At 37.9% G+C, this 26,810-nt stretch overlaps 1 protein-coding gene across 10 annotated transcripts in view; it reads left to right on the top strand.

The window, feature by feature from the left end:
* Positions 1 to 26,810, top strand: part of RNF111 (ring finger protein 111) — a 55,668-nt gene that overhangs the window by 26,874 nt on the left and 1,984 nt on the right. The window contains exons 4-15 of one of the 10 annotated variants that reach the window (XR_001412347.1): positions 1,987 to 2,150; positions 2,366 to 2,416; positions 4,953 to 5,150; positions 6,023 to 6,342; positions 7,765 to 8,020; positions 8,811 to 9,168; positions 12,093 to 12,218; positions 12,993 to 13,119; positions 22,941 to 23,033; positions 23,954 to 24,049; positions 24,955 to 25,082; positions 25,639 to 25,890. Coding sequence is in view for 8 of the 10 variants with exons in the window: in XM_014944597.1 (XP_014800083.1) it covers positions 1,987 to 2,150; positions 2,366 to 2,416; positions 4,953 to 5,150; positions 6,023 to 6,342; positions 7,765 to 8,020; positions 8,811 to 9,168; positions 12,093 to 12,218; positions 12,993 to 13,119; positions 22,941 to 23,033; positions 23,954 to 24,049; positions 24,955 to 25,082; positions 25,639 to 25,756 (2,035 nt within the window). In the remaining 2 variants the exon portion in view is untranslated. Of the gene's footprint in view, positions 1 to 1,986; positions 2,151 to 2,365; positions 2,417 to 4,952; positions 5,151 to 6,022; positions 6,343 to 7,764; positions 8,021 to 8,810; positions 9,224 to 12,092; positions 12,219 to 12,992; positions 13,120 to 22,940; positions 23,034 to 23,953; positions 24,050 to 24,954; positions 25,083 to 25,638; positions 26,482 to 26,810 lie in introns of those variants that run through there. The other 9 variants (XR_001412348.1, XM_014944598.1, XM_014944597.1 and 6 more) reach the window with 9 other exon arrangements.

Genomic DNA, 26,810 nt, shown 5'->3' with positions numbered 1-26,810 from the left:
TACAAGGAAGTTCAAGGACAAGGAACTGCTGGAGAGGGTGTGGCAGGGGACCACAAAGATGATTAGGGGCATGGAGCATCTCTCTTACAAGGAAAGGACTTGGGTCTTCTTAGTCTGGAGAAGAGAAGGCTGAGGGGGGGGTCTGATCAACATAAATACTTAAAAAGGAGGGTGTCAAGAGGAAGGGGCCAGTCTTTTTTCAGTGGTGCCCAGTGACAGGACAAGAGGAAATGGGCACAAACTTGTACACAAGAAGTTCCATCTAAACATGAGGAGGAACTTGGAGGTTGGCTGAGCACTGGAATAGGCTGCCCAGAGAGGTAGTGGAGTGTCTATCTCTGGAGACATTCAAAACCTGCCTGGACAAGTTCCTGTGCAACCTGCTCTAGGAGGACCTGTTCTGGCAGGGGAATTGGACTAGATGATCTCTAGAGGTCCCTTCCAACCCCATATCGTTCTGTGATTCTGTGATATGAAGCTGGAGCTCCTGTAAGGCAAGTAAACACTGACAGTCCCACATACCCTTCCACAGCTCATTTCTACTGTCCTTCACTCCCACAGCCAAGGTGTTTCCATGAACCTCACCTCCTAGTTACCTGGAGGGGAGGGCAGATGAAGCAGGAGGTGACACCTTAACCTCTCCTTTTATTACCAAAGTGCACCTTGAATCATCAGAGAGCGATAGTGAGGTTTTTTAAGGGGCTTTGGAGGTAAATTTCATTCTGGAGTGTTGGGAGGGTACAGACAAACCACTTGCATATCAATTTGGACATTATGTAAATGCAAATTTTAAAGAAAATGTGCCTTTTTGAACCAACCCAATCCTTAAATTGCATTGACTACTGAAGTGGAATTAATGTGTAGGCCAGTTGAAAAGGCTGCAGCAAGCATGCTTTTTGCACTACAGGAAAATATACTGATCTTGGTTGGAGAGTTACACAGATGGGGGTGAAGGGAGTGCAGGCAGAACAGAAATGTAGCCTGAACTCCATGGTGATTTGTGCAGTGGGTTTTGTTTGTTTTTAGTGAAGTCATTCTGTTTTCTTCACATTTTCCTCTTCTGAATTTCTGAAGTCTGAGTACATTGTTTTTCCATGTTGGAAAATAAGAGCCACTTGACTTATGTAAATACTAGAGTCAAAGATTTTTTTGAGTGTGAACTGGTAAATACAATACTGTAAAAAATAATCTTCCCTTCATTAAAGACAGTTTCCTCTCAGACTCCAAAGCATCACTGATTTGAGTGTTTCGGTTTGTATGACTAAATTGAATAGAATGGATGCGAAGTGTTAAACTACAGAGATAGAAACTATCCCTCTCCTTAGGTATGGACACAGGCTTATGATTTCCTCTCCTCAAGCCATATTCTTCAAAGTTTAATTAGTGTAATACAAACCTGTGTTCATTCTTGGGGGGAAGGGGGCGGAGAGATAATAATCAAGGGGGAAGAGTCCAGACATTTTGCACTTTTAGGATGCTTTGGAAATTAAAATGAAAGTATAGAAATTATCCTGTGAAAAATATTCTGACACAAGTCAACATGCAAGAGAACGTTTGCAAAATTTTATTTTCTTTACACTTGTGTCATCATTCATAGATTTGCTGTTTCAGACTGCGTAGGAATAGTATAGAATTTGGAGACTCTTCATTTACCATTAACAGAGTTAAAACATAATATCAGATATAATTGCTGCCAGGGTTGTAGGGTTTCACAGTGAATATTTCGTAAGTTACCTGTATGTATTTCATAGGAACATGGTTTAAAGCCCTTTAAACTCTGCCTGTTAGGTATTTACCATTACTTTATCTGGTAAAGGCTGCAGTAACGTTTGTAAGTACACACCTAGTGGTGGGAGATTTCAATATTAACAAAGAACTTTTCTAATAATGATAAAAAAATACTTCAAATAGCTTCTCAAACAGTGAGGAGAAAAACTTAATAATGGCAAAATTTAGGTCAGTACTTACGATGTTGCCTTTTTTAAGGTCTCGTTCCACACTTGGACACACAAGATCACACTGGGGACAAAGCTCTACTTCTCATGCTGCACGACCTCAAGAACAGCGGAACCGCAGTAGGGTTTCCACAGTCATCCAGCCGCTGAGGCAGAATGCAGCAGAGGTGGTAGATCTCACGGTGGATGAAGATGGTAAGTTGTGTCTCTTCGTTTTTCAGAAGCAGGAATAATGAGTATAAGGGGAGTGGAAGTAACTGCATCAGTTACAGCATTCTATGAAAAAGTCTCAATTCTAAACAAACTCATTTCCAAGCCGGTCAGAAAATCCCCTTGCAGCCTTCCTTTAAAAACAAAAAGTTTAGCCATTCCTGATGGGTCTACTAAATCTAATTTTTCTTCCAAAACAGGCTTGGGTGTGTGTCTGAGGACTGACTCACCAGGCAGAAATTACAGAACAGGTTGGAACTACTTCTTTAAAAATATGCACTTACTTCAGTACAGCACTATAAAAGGAAAATTTACCGCTGCCCATGCTTTGGAATGGCTACTGTTTTTTCAGGCCTTGAAATAAAAATAATTTTTAAAAAAGGCAAAAAAAAAAAAAAGCAATCCCAAACTAGTAAAGTATGCTAGGTTTCTGAAGCTGTAACCTTTCATTGTTTCTTACCATTAAAACCTACTGGCACTTAATAAGTCTATTCCTGCTGAAAGCAATAAGAGCAACTTCCAGGTATTGTCAGACACTGAGAAAAGGGAAATCTAAAGCTCATGTACATTTTTGCAGGTTTATTTTTGTGGTGGTGGTTTTGGGGATTTCTTGGGTGCGTGCTGCTTTTAATATTTGACAGGAATTTTGTCCTGTTGTGGTTCCATCCCTGACTACATCGCAAGCTAGTATCTTGCGATATTTTATTCTTAAGTTGTTTTGTTTTTTTGGAGTGGGTTGGAGAGTTGGGTGGGTTTGGAATTGGTTTTGGTTGTTTGATGTATTTTAAGGAGGAGGATGAGTTGATTTACAGATGCTTTTCTTTATGGGTTTTCTGGAAGTTATCCTAACAGCTTTGTCATTGAAGATGAATGGGCATTTGTTGCTTTAGTTTACTCTTTAAACTCAAATTATAGAATTTGATCTAAAATTCAGGAATGAAATTCTTGAAAAAAAAAAAAACAAAAACAAAAAAAACTATTGCTGAATGAACTTTTTCTTCTGTAATGTGTATATTTAAGACTAGCTGTTTCTCCCCCCGCCAGAGGAAATAACTTTCTAAGATGAGTCTTTCAGGATTTCAGGGATATTATTTTGGGGTCTAGGTATCAAATTTCACACAGAAACTAGTGTAAAATGATAAAAATTCTCAATTAACACTGTTACAAGGCAGCTATACGCTTTATCATAATTTTACTGATGTCTTCAAAGATACTGATCTTAAAACTTTGCTAGCTACTTCCATGAGCATAAGGATCATATCTCAGTCTATGTTCCTAGATTAATATCTGTAAAGTGTGTTGAAATTTAAATTTCTCTTAGCTAGTAGTTAGACCAAGCCCCCACTGGCTTTTACTGGTATTGGGGGAGGAGAAACAGAACTGTCTGTATTGCTGATGGTGAGTCAAAACAGGACCAGGCTAGCAGGGAGATGGAGGCTGATAGAGTTGAGAATTGTCTGATGTAGGATTGCTTTCAGAATTTATTAACACCAGCCTTGAGCACTGTGTGATTCCATAGCAATGTTAGACTATTTATGTCCTATCCATTTGCTGGTTTTTCTCTCAATTTAAACATTAATACATTTCTCCCAAAATGTTTTCCTTTAAATAAAATTGGTGGATTGGAATGCCATTTAAAATCCAAAGGAATTTAAATGTAGATATCAGATCGTGGTTTTTGAATGTGGTGAGTTGGAAGACTTGCAAGAAGGGAGGTATGTTTTTATTCCCTTTCTCGCTCATTTGCTGATACACCTATTAGATACAGAGAGAAATCTTGAAAACTTGTCATATTTTATTTTGAGACTGTAAGTGAAGTATTTGAAGTGTCTTGATGCTTTTTTTTTTCCCCCTCTGATATCTATGCAGCATTTACATATCATGTAAACTGAGCTGCTTCTCATGATATTCCCTTTTATAGTATCTCACGTTCCTAGTCATGCCATTGCCTTGTCAGTGATTAGAGAGAAATTTCAAACTTACAGTCAAAAGCAGACTTTCAAAACTAAATTTGAATTATGCTACCAAGTACCTTTTTAAATTTTAACCTGTTTACAGTTGTGTAGTAGAGGACAAGATTTGTCAAGTCTTTGGTGTATTTCCCTGGATCTGACTACATATATTGCTGACTATTACCTTTACGATATGCAAAATGGACATGTATGTACTTCTAACAGACCTTGTAAAAAAAAAAAAAAAAATGAATCTGCTTTTAATGTGCATTGAAACTAGAAACCAAGTTTATCTTTCTATAGCCTTTAGTACTATGCGTCTAAAATGACTGATGTTTGTAAAGTGGTAGTGCTAGTTTAGATGTTATTATGCTCCTGTTGGTTAGTTATCTAAAAAATTTTCTGTGCTTTGTAGGCATTAAAAAATGGCAAGGGTAGTACTTAATTGTAGAGTAGTTTGCCTGTGGATTTAGGAAAGATTTCAGCAAGTGTTTTCATTATAAAGCGCTAAAGTAATTTAATTTCCCTTCTAGGAATATTTTATTCAGTAAATAAAACTTGATATGTCAGAATTGGTTAGGAATTGATTTTATATTAATTCTTAAAATTTGAGTTGATTTTAAAAAAAGATAACTTTATTTTTCCCCACACATGAGTGGAACAGAATTAAGTTCTTATTCTGTACCTGTCCGGCTTCTGCGTTATGACTTTCTTAGCATCTGGCAAGACCAGAATTAAGACCTTCTTGTAAAATAATTTTTAAAATGCAGCAACAATAAAAAGCCCCAGCAGCTTTTAAAGCTTTAAAAAACATGGAAGCTTTTTGTTTTGCTAGAGCCGACAGTCGTGCCAACCACATCAGCTAGAGTGGAGCCGCAGGTCGTGACTTCTGCCTCCAGTAACAGTTCTGGTACGTCTACCTCAGAGCAGGCCTCTGATGCAGCTCCCAGCGTCTCCAGCAGCCAGCCCCCTGCAGCACCAGAGACAACTCCCAGTCTTCCCAGTGGCGGCACTGCTGGGCCTTCAGCTGGAGGTACAGAATGAGAGAGCTCTCTATACTGTTGTGTTGCCTCCTAGCACGAAGGAGGTAGAAGTTGTTAATTAGATTAAACAGCATGTGAACTTTTAGTACTGAACGTACCAGTAATAAGGTGAGAGGACAGGTATCTGAAAAAGATCATTGGTTTTTCTCCAAAGTCGAAGGAAGTTGTGCTGGAGTATTCTGCTTTCACCTGTTGGAATGCCTTGGTCATACCTAATGAACCACATCCTTGCTTTCTGAGGAGGTAGAATATATATCACAGGGAATTAAGTCTTTCATTGCAGTATATTATAGGGGTGAGGTTTTTTTAATGTGTATTGTAAGAAAGTGAAGGATGTATAGATTCTGTGAACCACCCTGTCTAGATTACTTCACTGGAAGCACATACAGATCTGTATAGACACTGACCTATAACAGCTGTATATACAGGTAGCACTCATAACATCTCTGAAACGTGGATGCTCTGGCCCTATCTGCAAGTCAGTCAAGGTACAAAAAATCTGAGCTGGCCACAGTTCCACAAGAATTTGAGGTTTCTGCACACTATTCACAGGAACAATCTACCTTTCTCTCCCTACTGATGTCTTAAATTAGTAGAATACTGCAAGTGTCAGTTCATGTCCTCTAGTTGTTCCCATGAGAACATCTATCTGAACCATTCAGATTCAGTTGATTTGGCAGGCAGAACTAAATCTTATTTTTTTTGTATCTGGTTTGTTTTTGTTTAGTCTAGATCTGGTTTTCAATCAGGTAATTATTTAATTGTGAAGTGCAACTTCTTTATTTCTATTTAAGACACAGCTTTACAGTGATCAGCTTTACTAATTTCTTTCACTTCAATATTAACTTTCTTTATCTTCAAGATGATATAAGAAGAACTGCATCTAATACGACACTGGAAACTGGCCCTCCGGCCATGCCAAGGTTACCATCGTGCTGCCCTCAGCATTCTCCTTGTGGAGGACCTTCACAGACTCATCATGCATTGGGGCACCCGCATACAAGCTGCTTTCAGCAGCACAGCCACCACTTCCAACATCACCACCACCACCACCACAACCCTCACCCAGCTGTCCCGCTGTCTCCTTCATTCAGTGACTCCAGCTGCCCTGTTGAAAGGCCTCCTCCAGTGCCTGCACCTTGTGGAGCAAGCAGCAGTTCGGGCACCAGTTACCATGACCAGGCATGTTTAATTCTTGTGACTCTCCCTTTGTGATTTTGAGTTGTTGTAGATATGAAGGAATGGAATAGGATGCTGAATTGTGGATTGTTTTCTTGTTCTGTAGCAGGCATTATAGAAGGGAGCTAAAAGGAAAATTTGAGCTATAATATATGGACACAAAAAAATTAAAATTTTACAGAAAGTCATAATCCAACAAGTAATCATTGACAGCTGATATCCTCTTGATGACTGCAAGATGATAGTGGCAGCTTAAGAAAACCAGACATAAATACCTTGAAATATTCTTTGCTGATCATAGCAGTTTTGGAATGCAAATAATTGAGCTGCTTTAAGGGAAGAAAAAATCAAGTCTAATGTTCTGTTTATAAAAGGTATAAGAGAGTTGCTCTTCTAAAAGCATTGGTTTTTAAGATATTTTTTTTAAGTAACTGAAATCACAGCTTGCTGTGGTGTAACCCCAAACAGCAACCAGGGCCACACAGCCGTTCACTCACTCCTCATCCCCAGGAGGGATAAGGGAGGAGAATCAGAAAAAAGGAAGTCTCATGGGTTGAGGGAAAAACAGTTTGGTAGAACAGTAACAGAAGAGAAAATAATAACAATAATGCTAAAAGAATATACAAAATGAGGGATGCAATACAACTGCTCACCACACAATGACCGATTGCCCTGCCCAGCCCATCCCATCCCAAGCAGCGATTGCAGATTCCTGCCTCCCCTTTCTTCCCCTGCCCTGGGTCAACCCCCATTTATATACTGAGCATGAAGTCTATGGTGTGGAATATTCCTTTGGCCAGCTTGTCCTGTCTGTGTTCCCTCTCCGCTTCTATGGGAAGCTGAAAAAGTCCTTGACTTAAGATAAGCATTACCTAGCAACATCTAAAGCAATATGTGTTATCAATGTTATTCTCATACTAAATCCAAAACACAGCAGCTACTGGGAAGAAAAATAACTCTATTCCAGCTGAAACTAGGACACAGCTCTAAAATAGTACAGTTGTAAGTATGAACAGTACTGTGTAAAATTAATTTACAACATGCAGAACTCTCAATCTGGTTTATCTTTTAAGTATAATACATTAGGCCCAACTGAAAATGCTAAAGATTGTTTTTTGCCCCCAAATAGTTCAGTGCACGTAGCTCCCATGTACTCACTGATTTATCCATCATAGGGTTTTTGTATTTTTTGCACAAGGTAATGTAATTGATTTAGTCTCTCTCACCAGACCCAAGAATTTAGGAATAAGACATGTTAAACCATATCTGAAGAATGTTCCAAAATTGAGCCTTAAAACTTAAAAATCTTTGTATCCCAGTTGCTTGTAATAGTATTTATTTTTACTTTTTATCGGATTATGCTTGAGGGTGATTTTGTTTTCAATATCTGAAGAATTGCTTGAAAAAGATGGTTTGTTTATGCAGCAGGCATTGCCAGTAGACTTAAGCAGCAGTGGTATAAGAAGTCACGGAAGTGGTGCTTTTCATGGAACATCTGCTTTTGACCCTTGCTGTCCTGGTTCTTCATCTCGAACTGCGATTTACGGGCATCAGGCTGGTGCAGGCCCGAGCCAGTCAATAACAATAGATGGCTATGGATCGAGTATGGTTGCCCAGCCACAGCCCCAACCCCCTCCTCAGGCATCGCTCTCTTCTTGTCGGCATTATATGCATTCTCCTTGTAAGTACTGGTAATTACTGGGTACCTGAGGGGGAACAACATACCAAATAAACAAGAAAACAGATTCCCTGACAACATATGAACACTCTTACTATCTGCTTGCTTTGATCTTAGAACTAGCCTAGTAAAGCATGCATTAAGAAATGCATTTGAACAGTTCAACTTGGGTAGAGGATTTGAAAAGGATCAAGGTGAAGTTAAAATATTTTCTTTTGAGTGATCTTAATAACATTCAGACTTAAAACTGTATTGACTATGAAAATATTTTCCATCCCCTTTGTATTTTAGCAATGCCTTTCTTTTTCCTTTGGCTATCCGCTGTTCCACTCTCCCAATAAGTACTGCTTGAGCACACTCAGAGTCAGCTTGTTTGTTTGTGATTTCTTTTTTTGGCTTTTATTGTCTCTACAGAATGGTAGACTTCATGTTGGGGGGGTGGTGAATTTAAAAAAAAAAAAAAAACCAAAAACAACGAAAAACTTGAAGTAAAACTTTTTACCATATATACCTTTTTCAGCATGCATCACACAGATATTTTTTTTTTCTTTTTTTCTTTTTACTGACATTGGCAATTGGGATACTTTTGGCTGCAGAAAGTGTGGGTTTCTTGTAGGGTACATTGCTGGAATCACTTTAATTGAAAATTGCATAAACACATATTCCCATGTTGCCACTGTTTACACTAGTGTAATAATATTGAAGCACCTGTGTGAAGATACTTTTTTTTGAATAAATTTAAGTCAAAACCTGCTACTGACCAAATTAAAAGCACCTAATGTTTTCATTGCAGATGCTTCTTTGACCAGACCTCTTCACCATCAAGCTTCTGCATGTCCTCACTCTCATGGAAATCCTCCTCCACAGCCACAACCTCCACCTCAAGTAGATTATGTTATCCCTCATCCAGTGCATCCCTTCCATCCTTCAATCTCCTCTCATGCATCTTCTCATCCTGTTCCACCTCCACCTCCACCACCAACTCATCCTTTAGCCAACGCAGCTGCTCCAATACCCCAGCATCTTCCTGCAACGCACCAGCCTATATCCCATCACATCCCTGCAACAGCACCTCCAGCACAGAGGCTACATCCTCATGAAGTGATCCAGAGGATGGAGGTCCAGAGAAGAAGAATGATGCAACACCCAACGTATGTCACAAATGTACTCAGAACAATATCTAAACATATAATTCATTTCCCTCAGGTTTGTAAAATGTTGCATGTGAATCTCAAACTGTTAATTGCATGGTTAGGAACTGTTAGTATTAAACCATGGTAAGAAATATCTTTACATCCCATCAGTCATGTGAGCCTTAAGGCTGAACCATTACATCTCTCAATAGTGTTTCCAGGTAAGGCACAAATGGGGCATGGAAGAGAAGGGAAGCTTATATTTCTCTTGCCCATAAGTCATCCTCCAGATAACAGGCAGGAATTCCTTTTCAAGCAGGACAGCCCAGAAGGTACCTCATAAGCTACTTTCAAATCTGTTCCTTGACAGTGTATTTTGCCTTGTTGATGCTGTTATGATTCTTTTTATCTAACTAATCCTTTAAAATAAAACCGATAATTTATTGTAAGAGACCATTTACCAGGCTTAATTCAAATTTAACCATAGATACTTACCTAGCTTTGCTATGCCTTCATGTCTTTAGAAGAGAAGGAAGAGACTGAATAATAGCTGTATGAGAACGTGACCGTTGTTAGACTTAGCTTTGGTGATACTGTTTAAGAGATGCTACTGTTGTTGCTAAACTAGATTGATGACACTGGTATTGACAGGAATCAGGTTAGTGCTAGTTTAGTATTCATTCACAAAGTAACTGAAGTTATTTTAATTCCGGAGATAATGCTTTTAAATATTCAAGAGACTTTCAAGAATGAGCTCTCTAGTTGTTGCTCCTAACTTTGTTAGACAAATTCCAGTGGTAACTAACTTAAAACTGATTTAGAAGTTAATGCTTAAGTAACAGTTTGCTTTAACTACTTTTGAGGCAGTTTCCAGGTAATTCATAAAAATATCTATAGGCAGTAACTGCTTACAAAGTGGCACATCAGACTTCTGCCCCCATCCCCCAGGAAAGTCAAATATAACTTTGCTTTCTCAGTCATTAAAATTTTGATCTATTTGAACCCACACCTGTTCTTTTGTGCTATTTGCATAGCAAAGATAACCTCTAGACACCCTAACCTAGACAGACAGGCATACTGCATGTGTGCCCCTGATTACCCAGTCATACATAAAAATTAATTTTGGAATGTTCACGTCAATGACTGTCAGACAGCAAGATAGCAGTTTAAGGAAAAATAATAGCGGTAGCTATTTTACCAGTTCTGGAAACTTTCTGGTAGTTTGGGGATTGGAAATGTGAATATTGGCATTTCTTAGCCTAGTGGATTTTCTTTGTATGTGTAGAAACTGTAGTCAAATATTGATAATAGGTTCTTTCTTGACATTTTCTCTGAAGTCACCAATCTCAGGTCCATGTCAGTTTGCTCTGTGAGGTTTCTCCTCTATAGTTTTGTTTTGTAATTTTATGAAATTGTTGCACCCTTGGTCTTTCTTCCCCCCTCCCTAAAATTACATGCCAGATCAATACTCTTAAGTGTCTCAGTCCAACTTCATATAAATCAGATTATACCCTGACAATCAGAAACTTGTGTATATTTGCTCTGTTATTTAAGATGCAGTCCAAGACTGCCAGGAGACTTATCGTTCCTTTGGTTTCACATCCCAGCATCTGAAAGTGTCCTTAAGGTGTTGTTTCACCCTTGATTTCTAGAAACAGCATATGGGATCACCTAGCTTATATACCTTCTGTCTAACAATATAGGACTTTTTCAGGATTGGAAGTAGAGAATGCTTAGAGTCCTTTTCTCACTGTGATGTCTCAAGCGTGGGTACAACAGCTATAACTTCTGTAGGGTCTTGGAATCGGCCACAAAATGTGCAAAAGGCAATCTATGAGAGTGCACTGCATTGGTATAACATACAGATTTTCTGTTTATTTTAAATCTGGTTGCCTACTTTATGCTAAGGTTGTGGGATAGACAGCCTGGGAGTTTTACATTCATAGAAATAATTTCAGGCTCATTTTAGGAAAAATGGGCCTACATGAGATTCAGTTCTTATGACACTATGGAAGTTGTTTTGCTGTGTTTTTTCATTAAAATATGTTCTGCCAGATTCTTCTCTGTGGTTATTTGATAAACTGAAGGGAGGCGAGGCTAGGAGTAGGTTCTGCTTATACATCTGTTCTCACATTGGTCTGTACCATTGCAGAAAACTAATACTTCTAACATAATTTATGCAAGCTTGACAGATTTCTCTGGAGAAATGTCAATTCACAGTGATTAGAATAATGTGCTGTTAAGTAACTTTTTACTTCTCTAGAAGTAAATTTGTTAGGTAGTTTAAGGTGGTACTGAATCTGAAGACAGTGTACTGCTTTTGGCAAAATCCAAGTTTCTAGGTTGAATTAAAAGAAACACTTGCATTGAAAGCAATGGAAAGGAAAATACTGATCAATTTCTTTCTGTAACTGCGAAATGGTAAAGTAATAGAAGTCAGCTAGCAGGTTTTTTTTCCAAATCTGTAGTTGTTCTGTACCAGTTGGCATGGAAGAAACTGTGTGCTCCTAATGCTTGAGCTGTGACACAAACATGTTTCAAGGAAAATGTCCTCTGATTTGTAGTTTCCCCTAATTACTTCTGCTGGTATAGTTTTGCTAGAAATAAACAGCATAGTTGTGAATGCTGCTGAATCTTGTCTGGCCTTTGCTTTCCTACCTGTAGTTTGAGGTTGGGATTAAACACTTTGTCAGTTCTTCTGTAGTTGCGTCTGCCAAGTAAGGGCAGATCACAGAAGCTAAAGCTGGTTTTGTCTCCAAATATGAAATCTGTATTACAATTAGTTTCTAACATATATAAAGTTGAAATAGAAATACTGTATGGAGAGTTTTACTTTTTTCCTTCAAATGCATTACAGTACTTCAGTCTGTAATGTTAAGGATGTTGCTTTCTTCATGCTTACAAGGACGTGAAATTAACTGTTGCTGTTTTATGTTGTTTAGACGTGCTCATGAACGGCCTCCTCCGCATCCTCACAGAATGCATCCCAATTATGGTCACGGGCATCACATTCATGTGCCTCAGACAATGTCTTCCCATCCTCGACAAGCTCCGGAGAGATCTGCCTGGTTAGTAAAGGCATACTCTTTTAGTTCTTTGGGACTCGGGACAAAAGGCCATGATGTTCTAATCACAGTGCTGATAATGCTGGCTGTGATATTTAAAAAGTGCTGCGTGCACCTGTAGTTTAAAATTTGTAGATGTTGATATGACTTCAAAATACTGCTTTGAGTACTCAGTATCTTCAGTATATTTCTAGGGATTTTTATCCACTGCTTTTAAAAGGGAGCTGAGTTCTATTAACTCTAGATTTGATTTTAGAATAGGCATGTAAAACACTGGTGAAGACTATTCTTATATTTATGTTCTTTGTAAAATAGAGGTTTGGACTTGAGTTACAAACTAATTTATTCTTTCCCCTCTTTGTCTGAACTCATTAAAAATTGCATCAGGCCTACTCATGAAAGTTACATTTAAGTTCCAAATTGTATTTATTAGGGGAAAAAAAATAAAAAGGCTTTTGACCATTATGGAAGAGGCACATGTGACCATGGCTGTTTCCACAGTGTGAGCTACAGAGAAGACTCCACACTGATAATATCACTGGGCTCAAAGAAATGTGGAGTTGTCTCCAGTGATTTATCATACTAAATGTTCACAGGTGATTTAAAAACAACTCTTAGTGATGGTAGGATTTAGGATTAAATAAGTTTTTAAAATAAAAATATTTTGTAAAACTGTTCTGGTAGCTGCACTGTGTTGTATGCTTTCCAAAGCAGTGGAACTATATCTAGAACTCAAGACATACCTTTACTGTAATGCCACTTTCATTTGTGTGACAGGGAACTGGGAATTGAAGCTGGTGTGACTGCAGCTACTTACCCTCCAGGGCCCTTGCATCCTCACTTGGCCCACTACCACGCGCCTCCTCGACTTCATCACTTGCAAATCGGGGCTCTTCCTCTAATGGTAAGGATATAGCTTATGAAAAGTGATGATCATTGGTCACTGTAATTATTTTGTTTGTTGGGAAAATTATTTTAAGGCTTACTGCATTTAAAATGATGTGTATATGTTGCTGCAAAAGTTAGTGGTTCAATTGAAAAAGAAAATACTCCAGTGTTTCTGTGTGTTGCTCCCAGACAAGGAGCTAGAACAGGCTTATAATAAAAGACTAATAAGAGAAAATGGTTTAGGATACTAACATTTCTAACTTCAGCTCCTGTAAAATGAAACATACTTGAATTAAATTGTCACTTGCATTGCAATGCATTGACCCTCTGCATCTGATTTTAAAAGTTCAGATTCTTAATGAGTTTCAGGTTGTTAAAGATACCAACATTCCGCCCAGTGAATGAGGATTAGCACTGGTGCTTTTAATGGTGTGTATGCAGCACAGGTAAAATTACATCTAGAGATTTGGTTGTTTTCAAATAATACTTTATGTTCATCAGGTATATTCTGTGTGACAAAGTGTATAGTTTTGTAGCATAAAGTGTTATAAGCAACAGGAAGTGTGAGGGTAAACTAGTCCTTTGTTACACATAACTTTTTTTAATCTACAGTAGTAAAACAAGGGAAGTCAGCATAACTCTGTGACTTCTACAGAGTATTATTTTTGAAAGAATGTTTGTAGGTTTACTTCAAATATCCTTAATTTTATTTAATGAAAATACACAGAGACGCAAATTTAGTTTAGTGTTTCTATGTGGTATTCTGTGTGGCTCGTTAAAGGAGTTTCTTTGCCCAAAGTTTCCTGTAGCAGAGTCTCAGGCAAAAATCTCACACACAGACACACCACCACTCCCCAGATTTACTCGAGTGGTAGAGCAGCAAGGGCAGATAGAGCTGGATGCAGCTGCAGAGGGACCCAGAGCAAAGGGGAATTCCTGGGCAATTGTACCCTTATGATCCATGCATCCACCCTTTGCACAGCCTGCACGCACCCCTTGCTCCAATGGTAATTTATGGTCTGGGGTCTTCTTATTCCTCATTGGATTCTTTCTCTGTCTCCCATTAACTGGTTTTAGTCAGCCATTAACTGGTTTTAGCTTGTCGATTTGCAGCCTCTGCTGATGGTAGTAGCTTGTTTTATCTCCTGGTTTGTACCAGTCTCAGGGCCTGCCTTTGTGTAACTAAGTAGAGGTTCAAAACAAGTTCAGTTTATATTGATGAAGGTTTGCAGCTCATGGCCTAAGGCTTCAGCAACTTCACCTACTAGTCAAGCCAGATAATCTAATCAAAATTGTGGGCTCCCCAGTAAATGAATGCTAAAATTGTAATTAAAATCAACCCACAAGTCTTGTCCACCTGAAATTCCTCTATTAGTAGCCAGAATTGACATCTAGGAATTGAAGTGTAAATTTACAATCAATACTGTAATAGCTGTCTTATCACAGTCTGGTCTTACATTGCTTGTTCCTTCCTATTTAACTAACAAACATGATAATAATCCTCAAGTACTTCCCTGATGTGTCAGGGTTGGTAATTCATTGAGGCACAGCTTGCATGCTTACCACAGACTTTTTAGAGCAGTCTGTAGAATTTGGTCTTTTAGTGTAGCCAACAAGATCCTTATTGCATAACCTTATCTCCAGTGCATCATCTATTCAAATTAAGATTTTCTGCATTTTTCATCAGTTAGGTGTCTGTTTTTTTCAAGTGGATGAAAAATGGCTTGCCTCTTTCACATTTATTTCATGTGTTGTACTGTAACAGATAACATCATTTGCCTTAGATTCTCAAAGAGAAAGGATCCTCTTAATAGTTCAGGGAACTGCAGTTGCGTTAGTTAAACATATGCTTGTTTTATCTCATTTTTTTGTCAGGGCTAATAAGTCAATGATGGGATTTATTTTCACTATTACTGTGAAGTTTCTAGAAACTTCAGAGTTCAGCTGATCCTAGTATTGCACTGAGAAAATTTTAACTGTATTTTAACTTTCATAGGGATATTCCTGCAACTGCAATGTTACACAGACAAGTAGTTGAGACCCTACTGTTTATCTTCTTCTTAGCAGTAGAATGGAAGAAAACTGTGATAGAAAATCAGAAGTATTTCCTGAATGTCTGATAATATACTTAAGGGAGTCTTACCCTACTGCTCGGTAACCGCTGCTACTAATTGATAAGTGTCGTTTGCAATAGGCTTCTTTAACTTGACAGAAACTTGTGCATGTGCTTGTGTAGGGTTATCTAATCTCTGTAACAGTAACTCGTGAATCTCAGGAAGAAATGGAATTGAAGTTGTTTGTAGGTTGAGTTTTTGTACGCACTGTGCTGCCAGCACGTTGTACAGTGCACAGACTACTGTAAGCAGTGCTGCCTCAAGTGTTGGGGGTCTGGCTTGAACCTTGCTGTGATCACATCCAGTGTTATGACTTTGAAGTTGTGTTCTTATTCTCAGGCTGATTTGAAGTGTATTCAGTTTACACACACTAGAAGAACATAAAGGCAGGTTAGAGCACCGCTACAAGACATATATATATGAGTTCAAAGCATTACAGATGCATTCGATGATTCTACCCCTTCTATGGCAATAATGAAAGCCAACATTTTCTTCATTTGCATGCATGTGAGAGTACAGCAGATCTGTCAGCAAAATTGACTTTGACTAGCAAGTAGTCAGTGAAGTTTTTAATCTAACAAACGTAACTGGATATTAAACAAAAGTGCCATTTCAGTTTTTATTAAAGAGCAATAGATTAGTTGCTGCTGTCACCTGGGTTTTTTCATTGTAACTTCAGGAACAGGGGCAGGGGAGGAGAGGCTGAACTGTGATTGGAGTCCCTCTGCTGAGAGGCTCGTATTATGAGTGCTTTTTTCTTTCAGCAAGTACAGAAGGTACTAAATAGCAGATTACAAGGCTCAGGTGTTGTATTCTTGATGCAGATGTAGTCAGATGTTGATGTTCTCTATTCTTTATGGGGGGGAGGGGGGGGGCGGGAAGAGAGGGGAGGTGGCTTTTAAAGTAACTCATGCAGTAGCTCAGCTAAAAAATTAATTTCTCTTAAATCTAGTTTCTGAAATAGCATGCTGCCAAATAGCCAGTGTGCATTTTTCCTGTCTGCTCTGGAGTACTAAACCCCCTTCAAACTACTGCCGGACCATAAAGGGCATAACAGATTATTTGGGCTTTAACGACACTGATACTCTGATATATCAATTTCAGATTTTAATTGGATTGAGGATAACCTAATCTTCATCTAGTCAGTGCTTGAGTGGAGACTGCTGTTTTAATCCTCAGGGAGACAAAACAAGCAAGATATGTTGGTGCAGATACTTAGTGTTGAGCAGCTTTGACAGTCCAAATCTTTTTCTATTAGCTTGGTTGAAGAAACTTTTCACCTGCTTAAATGTTGCTTCAGGAGGAATCCTTGATTAAAAGCAGTTAAAAGAGCTTCCTTCCTATCTATGTACACAAGGATTATGCTGCTTCCCTGCTTGATTTAACACAATTATTTTAAGTATGACCCTGGCTTAGAGTAGTTTGTGTTCTCATCGTTACTGCTTTTATGCCATGTACGTGCTGAAGAAAGATCTTCTGTCAAAGCAATTTTTACGATGAATTCCATTCTGGACAAATATCCATTCTGCAAACTTGAACATTTTTAGGAAAAACCAACTGAAAATCAGTGCATGGCATAACTATGAAACATTGCATAAGAATGACACAGGAAAACAGAGGCTTTTCTGTTCCTCTGTTCTTACGTGATGCTGGTGCTTGTTGTTAGATGCCATTTCAGTTTCTTTTTACTCAGAGGGACTTTGGCTGCTCTTTTGGCACGGTTTGCTTTTTGTCTCAGAGTGCCTAGCACCAGTTATGACATCTAGGTAGACGCGATAGGAATTTCTGTAACTTAATAAACTGAGGTGTATGTTAAAAGGAACATGACTTGTTCGCAATGAACTATATACCAGATGTAATTTTGACTAGCTGAACCATACCTATGGCTGTAATGCATATACAAGCATAATTCCTCCTCTTCTGTTGCTTCAGGAGAGAAAAGGTATCCTAGTTTGTAGTGAAATCTGGAGGGGAAGATCCAAACAGAAATCTCCAGATGTTTCTAAATTTGGCCCGAGGGCAGCCTGAAATGGTCCCTTCTCTATGGTCCCAACTCTCCTGGGTCTCACTGGTGTAGTTTAACCCCAAACAGCAACCAGGGCCACACAGCCGTTCACTCACTCCTCATCCCCAGGAGGGATAAGGGAGGAGAATCAGAAAAAAGGAAGTCTCATGGGTTGAGGGAAAAACAGTTTGGTAGAACAGTAACAGAAGAGAAAATAATAACAATAATGCTAAAAGAATATACAAAATGAGGGATGCAATACAACTGCTCACCACACAATGACCGATTGCCCTGCCCAGCCCATCCCATCCCAAGCAGCGATTGCAGATTCCTGCCTCCCCTTTCTTCCCCTGCCCTGGGTCAACCCCCATTTATATACTGAGCATGAAGTCTATGGTGTGGAATATTCCTTTGGCCAGCTTGTCCTGTCTGTGTTCCCTCTCCGCTTCTATGGGAAGCTGAAAAAGTCCTTGACTTAAGATAAGCATTACCTAGCAACATCTAAAGCAATATGTGTTATCGATGTTATTCTCATACTAAATCCAAAACACAGCAGCTACTGGAAAGAAAGTTAGCTCTATCCCAGTTGAAACCAGAACTTCCATTTGCTTGAATGACCAGAATGCTATATGTAGCCGTAAAATCAGTTACTTTTTGTAATTTTGAAGATGAGAATATTTCTAACATTTTTCAGGCTTCAAGAAATAAGAAAGGATTAGAACGATGGAGAATGTGTTATTTGCTATAAAGGTTCAAATGTCTGCAGACATTCATTTAGAAATTGTAATTTAGTTCAGCTTTGAAACAGGAACTTGCTCTGAATATGAGTTTGTTACTAGGCACTTTAAAAAAATCAGTGCTTTATATTTTAAATCTGCTCTTTTAAAGAAAGGGTTATTTTTATGAATTTGATTTGTTCCCTTTTGTCATTTAATGGGGGTGGAGTGGAAGGTTAAAACTAGAAGGGCTTGTTTCTCTCCCCTTCCATCTTATCCTTTTCATAATCAAAGAAGAAAACCAAAATCTCCTCAGCTCTAAGTTGATAATTAAATTTTAAATGGAATGTAGACTGAAGTGAGCAGTGTTCCCATTGTGCCTTTTAACTTAGTATAATTGTACTCTTGTTTAGGTGAATAACTAACTACAACTCATCTGGGATTTTGAGTATTTAAAACTTAAGCAACAAACCTGCTGCTGATAGAGTATTTTGTTCAGCTTGTTGTTCTTAAAACACACATAGCTGTCATAGATACAATTTTCAGATCATATTTTGCCTAGTGGTTGGATTTGGTGGTAGGTGGTTTTTTGGGGGTTGTTTTGTGGTTTTGGTGGGTTTTTTTAGTTTCTGTTTTATAAAACATATCTTCAATAATGGAGGCTATATACATGCCTCTCAAATTGTTTCAGCTACCTGTTAACCAAAGGAGAGCATGGGATATACTTAGTTTCAGTCTCTTGACTCTGTTTTCTTCTGCCTTCTGAATAGTGTTCCTGTTGGTTGTGAATTTCGGGGGGGGGTGGAATTATCTGGACTTTACAGTTTGCTAGTTATGGTGTAATAAATCTCTGTAGGGTCGATCCAAGCCTTGAGAAGACTCCTTAATTTAGCAGTGAACCTAAACTGCAGCTTTCCAGTCAGAGGGAGATCTCTGGATCATAACTAAAAAAAAAAAGTTATTATGGTGACTTAAACTCTCTCAGGTGTTATACGTGCAGGTCTCTTACTGTCCCCCCTTTTTCTTCTATTTCATAGCCTTACCCGTTTATTCCTTTAACTGTTGAATGACTCAGAGTGGTTAAAGCCATCTTTATACTTAGTTATAAGAATTGGGAGGGATTTGGAGGTATAGATAGGTCCCAGTACATTACAGTAGATGTATACTGGTCAGAATAAGATCCCTCAGTGTAGTTATACAGACATCACAGCTCTAAGAGACTCAACTGTTCCATGCCAAAAAAGCTAACAAACTTCCTGTAAAATATCCAAACACTTAGCTTAAGGCTGTAACTTAATGTAGCAACAGTAATTCAAGGTAAACTTTAGATTTGAAATAGCCTTGATTAGCTGCATCAAATTTAACTGCATTTTTCAAATAAGAAAATGGACTTTTGTAATGCAGCTGCTGATTTTTTTCTTAATATAAACTTGAATTACTGTTCTTCAGGTTTTTTTGTAGAATATAGGCTATTGCAGAGTGCTGATTTTACGTTCCCCTCAGACACACGTACAGTTAGGTTTTAGCTATGCAGCTCACATTACTTGTTCCTTCACATGGTGTCTCTCTATGAAAATTGCAAATTTTCCTTGTTTGAATTTGGCTTATTAAGATTTTAGTTGATCAGCTTTATTCCTTTTTGAGTATTGATGTGGACCTAAGCAGTTAACCAGATAAGCTTATTGACTAGATTTGTTTTAATGTGTATGAAGATCATACTTAATGTGAACCATTGACTAAAAGGCTGGGATGGACAAGATAAGTAGTACCATACAATGGGAGAATCTTCACTGACTGTGGCAACTGAAAGGCAAGAAGATCCTGGAAAGATGGAAGGTGTTTAAAGGAAGGTAGCAAGGAAGAAAATGTTTCCTGCAGGTTAGCTGTTTCAGAATGTTTGTGTTATAAATGGTTCAGACTTAGCCTTGAGGTTTTAGTTGTTGAAAATTTTTGTGGTAGTGGGAAGTGTTAATAGAAAATGCAAAACAAGAAACGGTTGATAACTTGTTCTGCAGGAAACAAACAGTTCTTGGCAAACTTGTACTGGAATTTGCAGGTCCAGAGCATGCTGCTTTGAAGTATATCCTATGCTTTGACTGTATCTAAAAGAGTAAATTCAAGCACTTAGTGCAAGCTGGAATTATCTTTAACTCTTTACTTTCTTCATTTTTCCTTTTTTCTTACATTCAATGTGAAAACTTACTGAAAACGTACTTCTGTTTGTGTGTGAAGCTATTTCAAGAGAGATGAAATCTTCTCTTTGCTTTTGAAGCTGTCAAAGGGATTTTTGGTTAGACTGCTCTTGGTTGGGCATTATGGATAGTTCTCTCTTGCCCCTATTTCCTCCAGGCTGTAGTCACAAATGTAATTAGTTGAAATCTTGCTATGTTAGCAGAGTGCTTTTTCTGCAGGCATAAAGGAGCTTTTTTTTCTTACAGAAATGTTTTTTTTGAAATACAGTGTTTTACTTGGCCAGAAATGTAAGCTGTGCTCTCACAATATTACATAAAAGAGCCTGTACATAATGTACATTCAGATAATTTTGCAGAGGTGTTATGCCATTCCCCATGAGGATAATATGAAGGCCCATTTATTAGCATGAAAATGTGTTGTCCCACCCAATATTTCTGTTGTCTAAGTTCAGTAGTTTGTTGTGGTATGTACTCTTAAGAAATTCTTTGTTGGTTTTGTAGTGTTCAATTTAGTAGGTTTCTTAAATAGTCTCCAGAAGCAGAATTTGTTCCAAATGGGAGGCCTGTCCAGGTGCATGTAAACTCTGACCCTTGAGGCAATTGGAACTGTAATTAATGCATTGCAGCAGCACACCTGTGACTACAGCTCCTGTAGGGATGCAGTATCTGCACTGTCAGATGCATTGTTTCCAACAGACTGTTTGCAGATCCTGGCGAATCAAAAAAAACAAGTAGTGAAAGTCACTCCTGAGACATGGCTAAGGTTATGTCAGAAGCTTCCTTTCCTCTGAGTGGAGGCAATTGATTTACAATCTAAGAAAAGGCAATGGAAACATGCAAATGATGCCAACCAGGCCTGTGCCTGGTAAAAACCAGGGACAACAAATATGTTCATAGTGTAGCTCGAGTGACCTAGTTCTTTAAATGTGATTTTTGTAATTGGAGGACAAGGTAGAATTACATGATTAAGTGGAAAATGGATCATAAATCACCAATTACCCGAGACAGATTTCTTACAATGTAGTTTTTACAAATTACCATATGTTTAATGCACCCTCCCAAATTCCTTTGTTACAGCCACAGTTCATATTGTCAAACATTAAGACCTGTGACACCAACAGATGTTACATGAAATGTTTAGGCATGCAGGTGAATATACCTATCTTGTGATATAAAAATCTGTATTTGTCATCATATTGAATTTGTGTGTCAGTATATTATCTCTGTAATTACACTCTGCATACTGCATAACAACTTAGATCTTTGAATCGATACGCTGTTGAAGTTTGCATTAGTCATCCTGTCTTGCTTGTTTCCCATCTCCAACTCTGATTAGTACCAGACCAACAGAAATTTAGGCTGCTTATGCTCTCATAAGGCACCTCCTGTATTAGGATTCTGGAAGTTAAATCTTTGGTTTCTATTACTCTGGTTTGTAAAAATCTAATACTAATATTGTCGCTGTGTCTGTGGGTTGTATTGGCACTATATGGTCATAATTTGACAAGCACCACGTAAATTGCTTTAAAATAATCAGATTCTGCTTTCTGAAAAAAATATTTAGGGCAGAGAAATCTTTTCTATTGTTGTCAGCTTTTAGATACCAGACTGGATTTGAAAAACATAGAAAGGTAGCTTATTGGTCTGCTATGTTATGTGAGTAATTTTGTCTAGGCCTATGCTTTCCCACAATGCATTAATTCAGTTGAACACCTTTATATATGTTAAGCTTAAAAGTGTCTGCTGGAAATAATCCACACATGAATACCTGACTTCCCGGATAGTATCCGGCATGTCTGACTTGTTGACAGCCTCATGAGATGAATTTAGAGCTGTCATAAGCAGCAGCAGAGATGTTACCAGCCGATAGCATGGAAAGGAAGATACTGCTTCCCAAGTACTTAGTGTTATTTTTGAATGAGCTGCTGCTTACAGTCCTGCTATCAGTGAGATCAGTTAAGTAAACTGAATCTGCTAATCCTTTGGGTTTTTTTTTCATCTGTTCATTAAAAATAGCTGCTCATATGTTTCTGACAAAAAGTCAATATCATTATTCGCTCATGGGGGGGACGGTAGGATGTGTAAAAATAGAATGCAGAAGCCCTGCTGTGCAGGTGGTCCTTGATATTTTAACTACCTTTCTGCTTTCCTGTATGAAAAGCGCTGGTGTTTGAAGTGCCTGTAGGGTGTTTTGTTCACTGCTTTGTATCTCTTACATGCAAGGAAGTCAGTGGATGCTTGAATATAGAGTGTGTGTAGAGTTGCCTATGACTTTAGGTGCGAGTTTTGAGTGTTACTTTTTTTTAATCTGCCTCTAAATTTGAAGTGTGTCTGAAGATGTTCAGTTGTTTTGGGAAAGATGAGGATATTGGCTTTTTTTTCCGGACTGTTAGCCTTGTTTCTCCTGTGATACCAAAAATTTATATTTGAGAATCCATAGCAAGTCCTTTTCATAACTTCATGCGTAGCTCTTTGGTGTGTTGTTTACAAAAATAGGTAGATATTTATGGCATTTCATACAAAGTAGGTTGAGATTTTGAGACTTGGGATGTGAGGCCAAGCAGTATGTAATGCAGATGTGGAGAGTACAATAGAGGATGTAGTATCACTTCTGTTTTGCTTCCGGTTATGTTTAGAGAGCTCAGAGTGGTGGTGTGTTATGCCATCAGTTGGAATTGTATGCTCAAGCTGAGGAGTATAAATAATAAGTCATTCAATAAAAGCAAAAGGATCTTAAATTTTACAAAGTGAACAGTAAGATGCTGAAACTGTTCTGAATAGGTTTAACTTAACGTCTGCTGTTTGAATAGGTACCAGACATGGCGGGCTACCCTCACATCCGTTACATTTCATCGGGATTGGATGGAACATCATTCAGAGGCCCTTTCAGGGGCAATTTTGAGGTTTGTAATAGAATAAATCTAGATATATATCAAAATGTGTCATGAGGGAATATGGGGAGGGTGTATGGTAGCGCTAGTTCTATATATCGATGTAAAAGAATCATAAAGAAAATACACTTTATTTATAGAATGACCTCACTATCATGAACTGGGAGAAAAGCACATTGAAAACCTGGTCAGTAGAAGGTGCCCTGGACAATGTAGGTGTAGGTGGTTATTAACTGCCAGTACATCTTGCTCTGCCCACCAGCCTCGTTAGGAGGATGCAGTACTCGCATGATACGTTGGTATAAGGTAGTGCTGAATCTGAATTACTGTGCCAGGACCCTCCTAGCGAGGGTGCAACTTGGCAACTTTAACACTGCTGTTCTGTTTATGTAGTGCAGGAACTGAAACTGAGGGAAGAAAACAAAAAAAGAGAAAATAGAAGGTATCAGATGCAGAGAGTTAATGACCTAGTCCACTGAAAACATCTTCAGTGACATCTCATTGTTCTAATAAAGTCATTGCTGGAGAAAAATAAATCAGTCATTGTATTTCAACTTAAGAAACTTTTTGTTCTTCTAAGCCTTAATAACTGTTAGAGAGCAAATATTTACTTAGTGGATTTTAATTGCATTTTCCTCATTAGACACACAAGTACATTTGAATGTACCGATAACCATTCCTAGCTGACAAACAATTTCTTATATATTTATTTTTAGTAGCAAAATAGTGTTTCCCTATAACTTAAAATACCAGGCAGTGTTGTGTGGGTTTTTCTACAGAAGCCCATCGCTTTTCCCACACAACATACTCTTTATTGCTTTGCCTAAATTTGAATAAGTTGGGAATTGAGAGTTTATCTTTCTGCAAAAGGATTAGAACAGGGTAGCTGAAATAACAGTTCTTATACTGCTTATTCCTTGATAATTTTTTAGGAGCTGATTCACTTGGAGGAACGATTAGGCAACGTTAATCGTGGAGCAACACAGGGAACTATAGAAAGATGCACATATCCACATAAATACAAAAAGGTGAGGATTTCTCAAACTGTGGCCTAGCTGTAATATTTCTTTGAAAATGTAATAATGTTTACATTTAGCTTAAATCTGCAGAAATACCAGCTTCAAAGAGTGCATGTTTTCTGTATCTGCAATTTCAAGGATTGTAAGCAAAGCTCACAATGCCAGTTCTTTCACAAATAAAACTAAAAATTTGGTCCCTAGATAAAGAGCTACTGTTATGTGATAAACAAAAGTGTTATGATATGATTAAGTATCTTGTCCAGCAGTTAGGAATAGCCTTGTGAGCAATGAAATAACTGTTGGTAATAGCTAAATTGTCAACTTCAGTGAGAACTCGTCAAATAAAGTGAGACTTGAATTTTGCAATACATTGTTCATGATGCTTACCTACTTGGTATGTATCATTTTCATTCTATGATTCTATGATTTTAACCTTTACTCTGGTCACATTAGGAAGACTGTGGGACACTTGGCAGTTCTGAATCTAGTACAGAATTTTGGCAACTGAAGTTGTGTCTCAGTTGGAGTTTATTATACCATAATATAAAATCCCATCCACATTTACATAGTGTTCTTTCACACTTGATAAAAACTGACTGAAGATACTAGGTTTGAAAGGATTTACTTTTTTTTTTCCTCTTCATGAATGATACGAAGATACTTACACATAAACCACAAGTAAAAGCAACAACATGAAATGAATTTGTTCACAGTCCTGTAGACTTTTGTAATTAACAATAGTTAATTAAATCTGAAATGTCCTGTGATTTTGGTCCAGGTGCTAGTATTTGATTAATTTTGGTTCAAATATATTTAAATAAATATTATGAAATGTTTTCAAAGAAGTATGTGTTGAATATGTATTAAAAACAGATTTTACTCAGTTTGTCAATAATATCATCTCTACTAATAAGGTAACAACTGATTGGTTCTCACAGAGGAAACTGCACTGCAAACAAGATGGGGAGGAAGGAACAGAGGAAGATACAGAGGAAAAGTGCACCATCTGTTTGTCTATATTGGAGGAAGGTGAAGATGTCAGGTAAATAGTACCACTGAATATCCAAGTATGAAGTTAATGTTCAGGCTTTGAGACCATACTTGAATATGATACACTGCTCTTTGCAGTACTCCCTAGGTTAACAGTTAGAATTAAAGACTATCTGTCATTGAACCAATGAGTAAAATAAGTTGCAATTGAAAACACAGGTTGTTCTGTCCATGTTGTCTTTGTAGGCTCTGTTCTGGTCTTCCATAAGTTGACTGTCTGGTAACATAAGCCCAAGCTGATACCCTGAGTTAATCAGGGCTGTCAATTTTAATTTTTCTGGAGTAATGCTACTTAAGCTATAGCAGGTTTAAATCAGTGTAATACGGCAGAAGCTTAGCTGATGCTTGACTTCATTACCCATATCCATTTCTTCTTGGAACTAGACAAAATGCAGGTTCAACTGGAAAGGCTAGTGAACCTTGTGGAAAAATGTATGTGCAAAAACAATAGACAGCTTGATAACAAAACCCACACTACCATTTTTCTAATGGGTATGTTGATATGGAAATGCTTTACTAACATGAATGTTTTTCTATTCCGATGACAGGCGCCTTCCATGTATGCACCTGTTCCACCAAGTGTGTGTAGATCAGTGGTTGATTACTAACAAGAAGTGCCCCATTTGCAGAGTGGACATTGAGGCTCAGCTGCCTAGTGAAAGTTGACAGCGCTTTCCAGAACTCTTGTCCTCCCTCTCGCTCCCTCTCATCCTTCCTGGTACTGCAGTCAACCAAAGATGGCATGACTTACCTGCGCAGATTTGGAAGCATTGAACCTAGGGTGCTGGCTCTGCTATATGGTACAACTAATGCTAGACCTACAGTTTATGTAGAAGAGAGTTGAGTTTCAGTGTATTTATAAAACTTTTTTTAGGTTTTACATTTTTTTTCTGTTAATTCATTACTGTATTTTTGCATGGTTTCCTTGTATTGCGTTTGTTTGCACATATTACGGGCTTTGTGACCCCAAACTTGCAGGCAAGATTAGCTGCTTTAGTAAGTAGAGTTGTGTGGTCTCTTTTGGTTTGTTTTACATAGTATCGAGCTTTGAAAGTATGATTTCACTCATTACTAACCTCGGATTCCTTAATTTAATCGATCATATATTTTAGGTTAAATGTATAAAGATCATCTAGAAAAGGATAATATTATGTATTGAGACATTCCTTAATTAGGAACAATGGCTGCTGTATATTTACAATATCAGTTCTGAGTCAAATAACATCCTTAATGCTGGGAACAGAATATGAACTATATTCAGTTTGACTGATACATATAGCATACTCATCACCAGAGTTTTTGTCTGTTCAGATTTTTGTGTTCGTTTATAAAATTTCAGCACAATGCAGATATATTTGAATGTCAATATTAAACATTTAGACTGCTGTTCAGATTGTATTTATCATTTTCTTCCTATGTCTAGAAATTTGAATCCCTAACTTAAATATTTGCTGCTGTGAAACAGCTCTAGTGAACACTAAATGTTGATTTCGGTTAGCTGGATTGTAGATACTTGCAGATTGAAAGAATTAGCGAAAGGGAAAAAGAGCTTAGAATCTGTTTGGTCTTCTGCTAACTTAAGTTGAAGTATCTGCGCACATTGAGGATTTTTTGGTGTTTTTTGTTTTGGTGGTTTTTTTTAAATATAAAACCATTCAGTAAGGACTTAGAGCTGCAGGGTTTTGTTTTTTGGTGGTTTTGGGGTTGTTTTTTGGGGGGG

Source organism: Calidris pugnax, unplaced genomic scaffold (assembly GCF_001431845.1).
Source record: "Calidris pugnax isolate Ruff unplaced genomic scaffold, ASM143184v1 scaffold70, whole genome shotgun sequence".
NCBI classification, from domain to species: Eukaryota; Metazoa; Chordata; class Aves; order Charadriiformes; family Scolopacidae; genus Calidris; species Calidris pugnax.
Note: the sequence above shows the minus strand (reverse complement) of the source record. Positions and strands in the feature narration are given on the sequence as shown.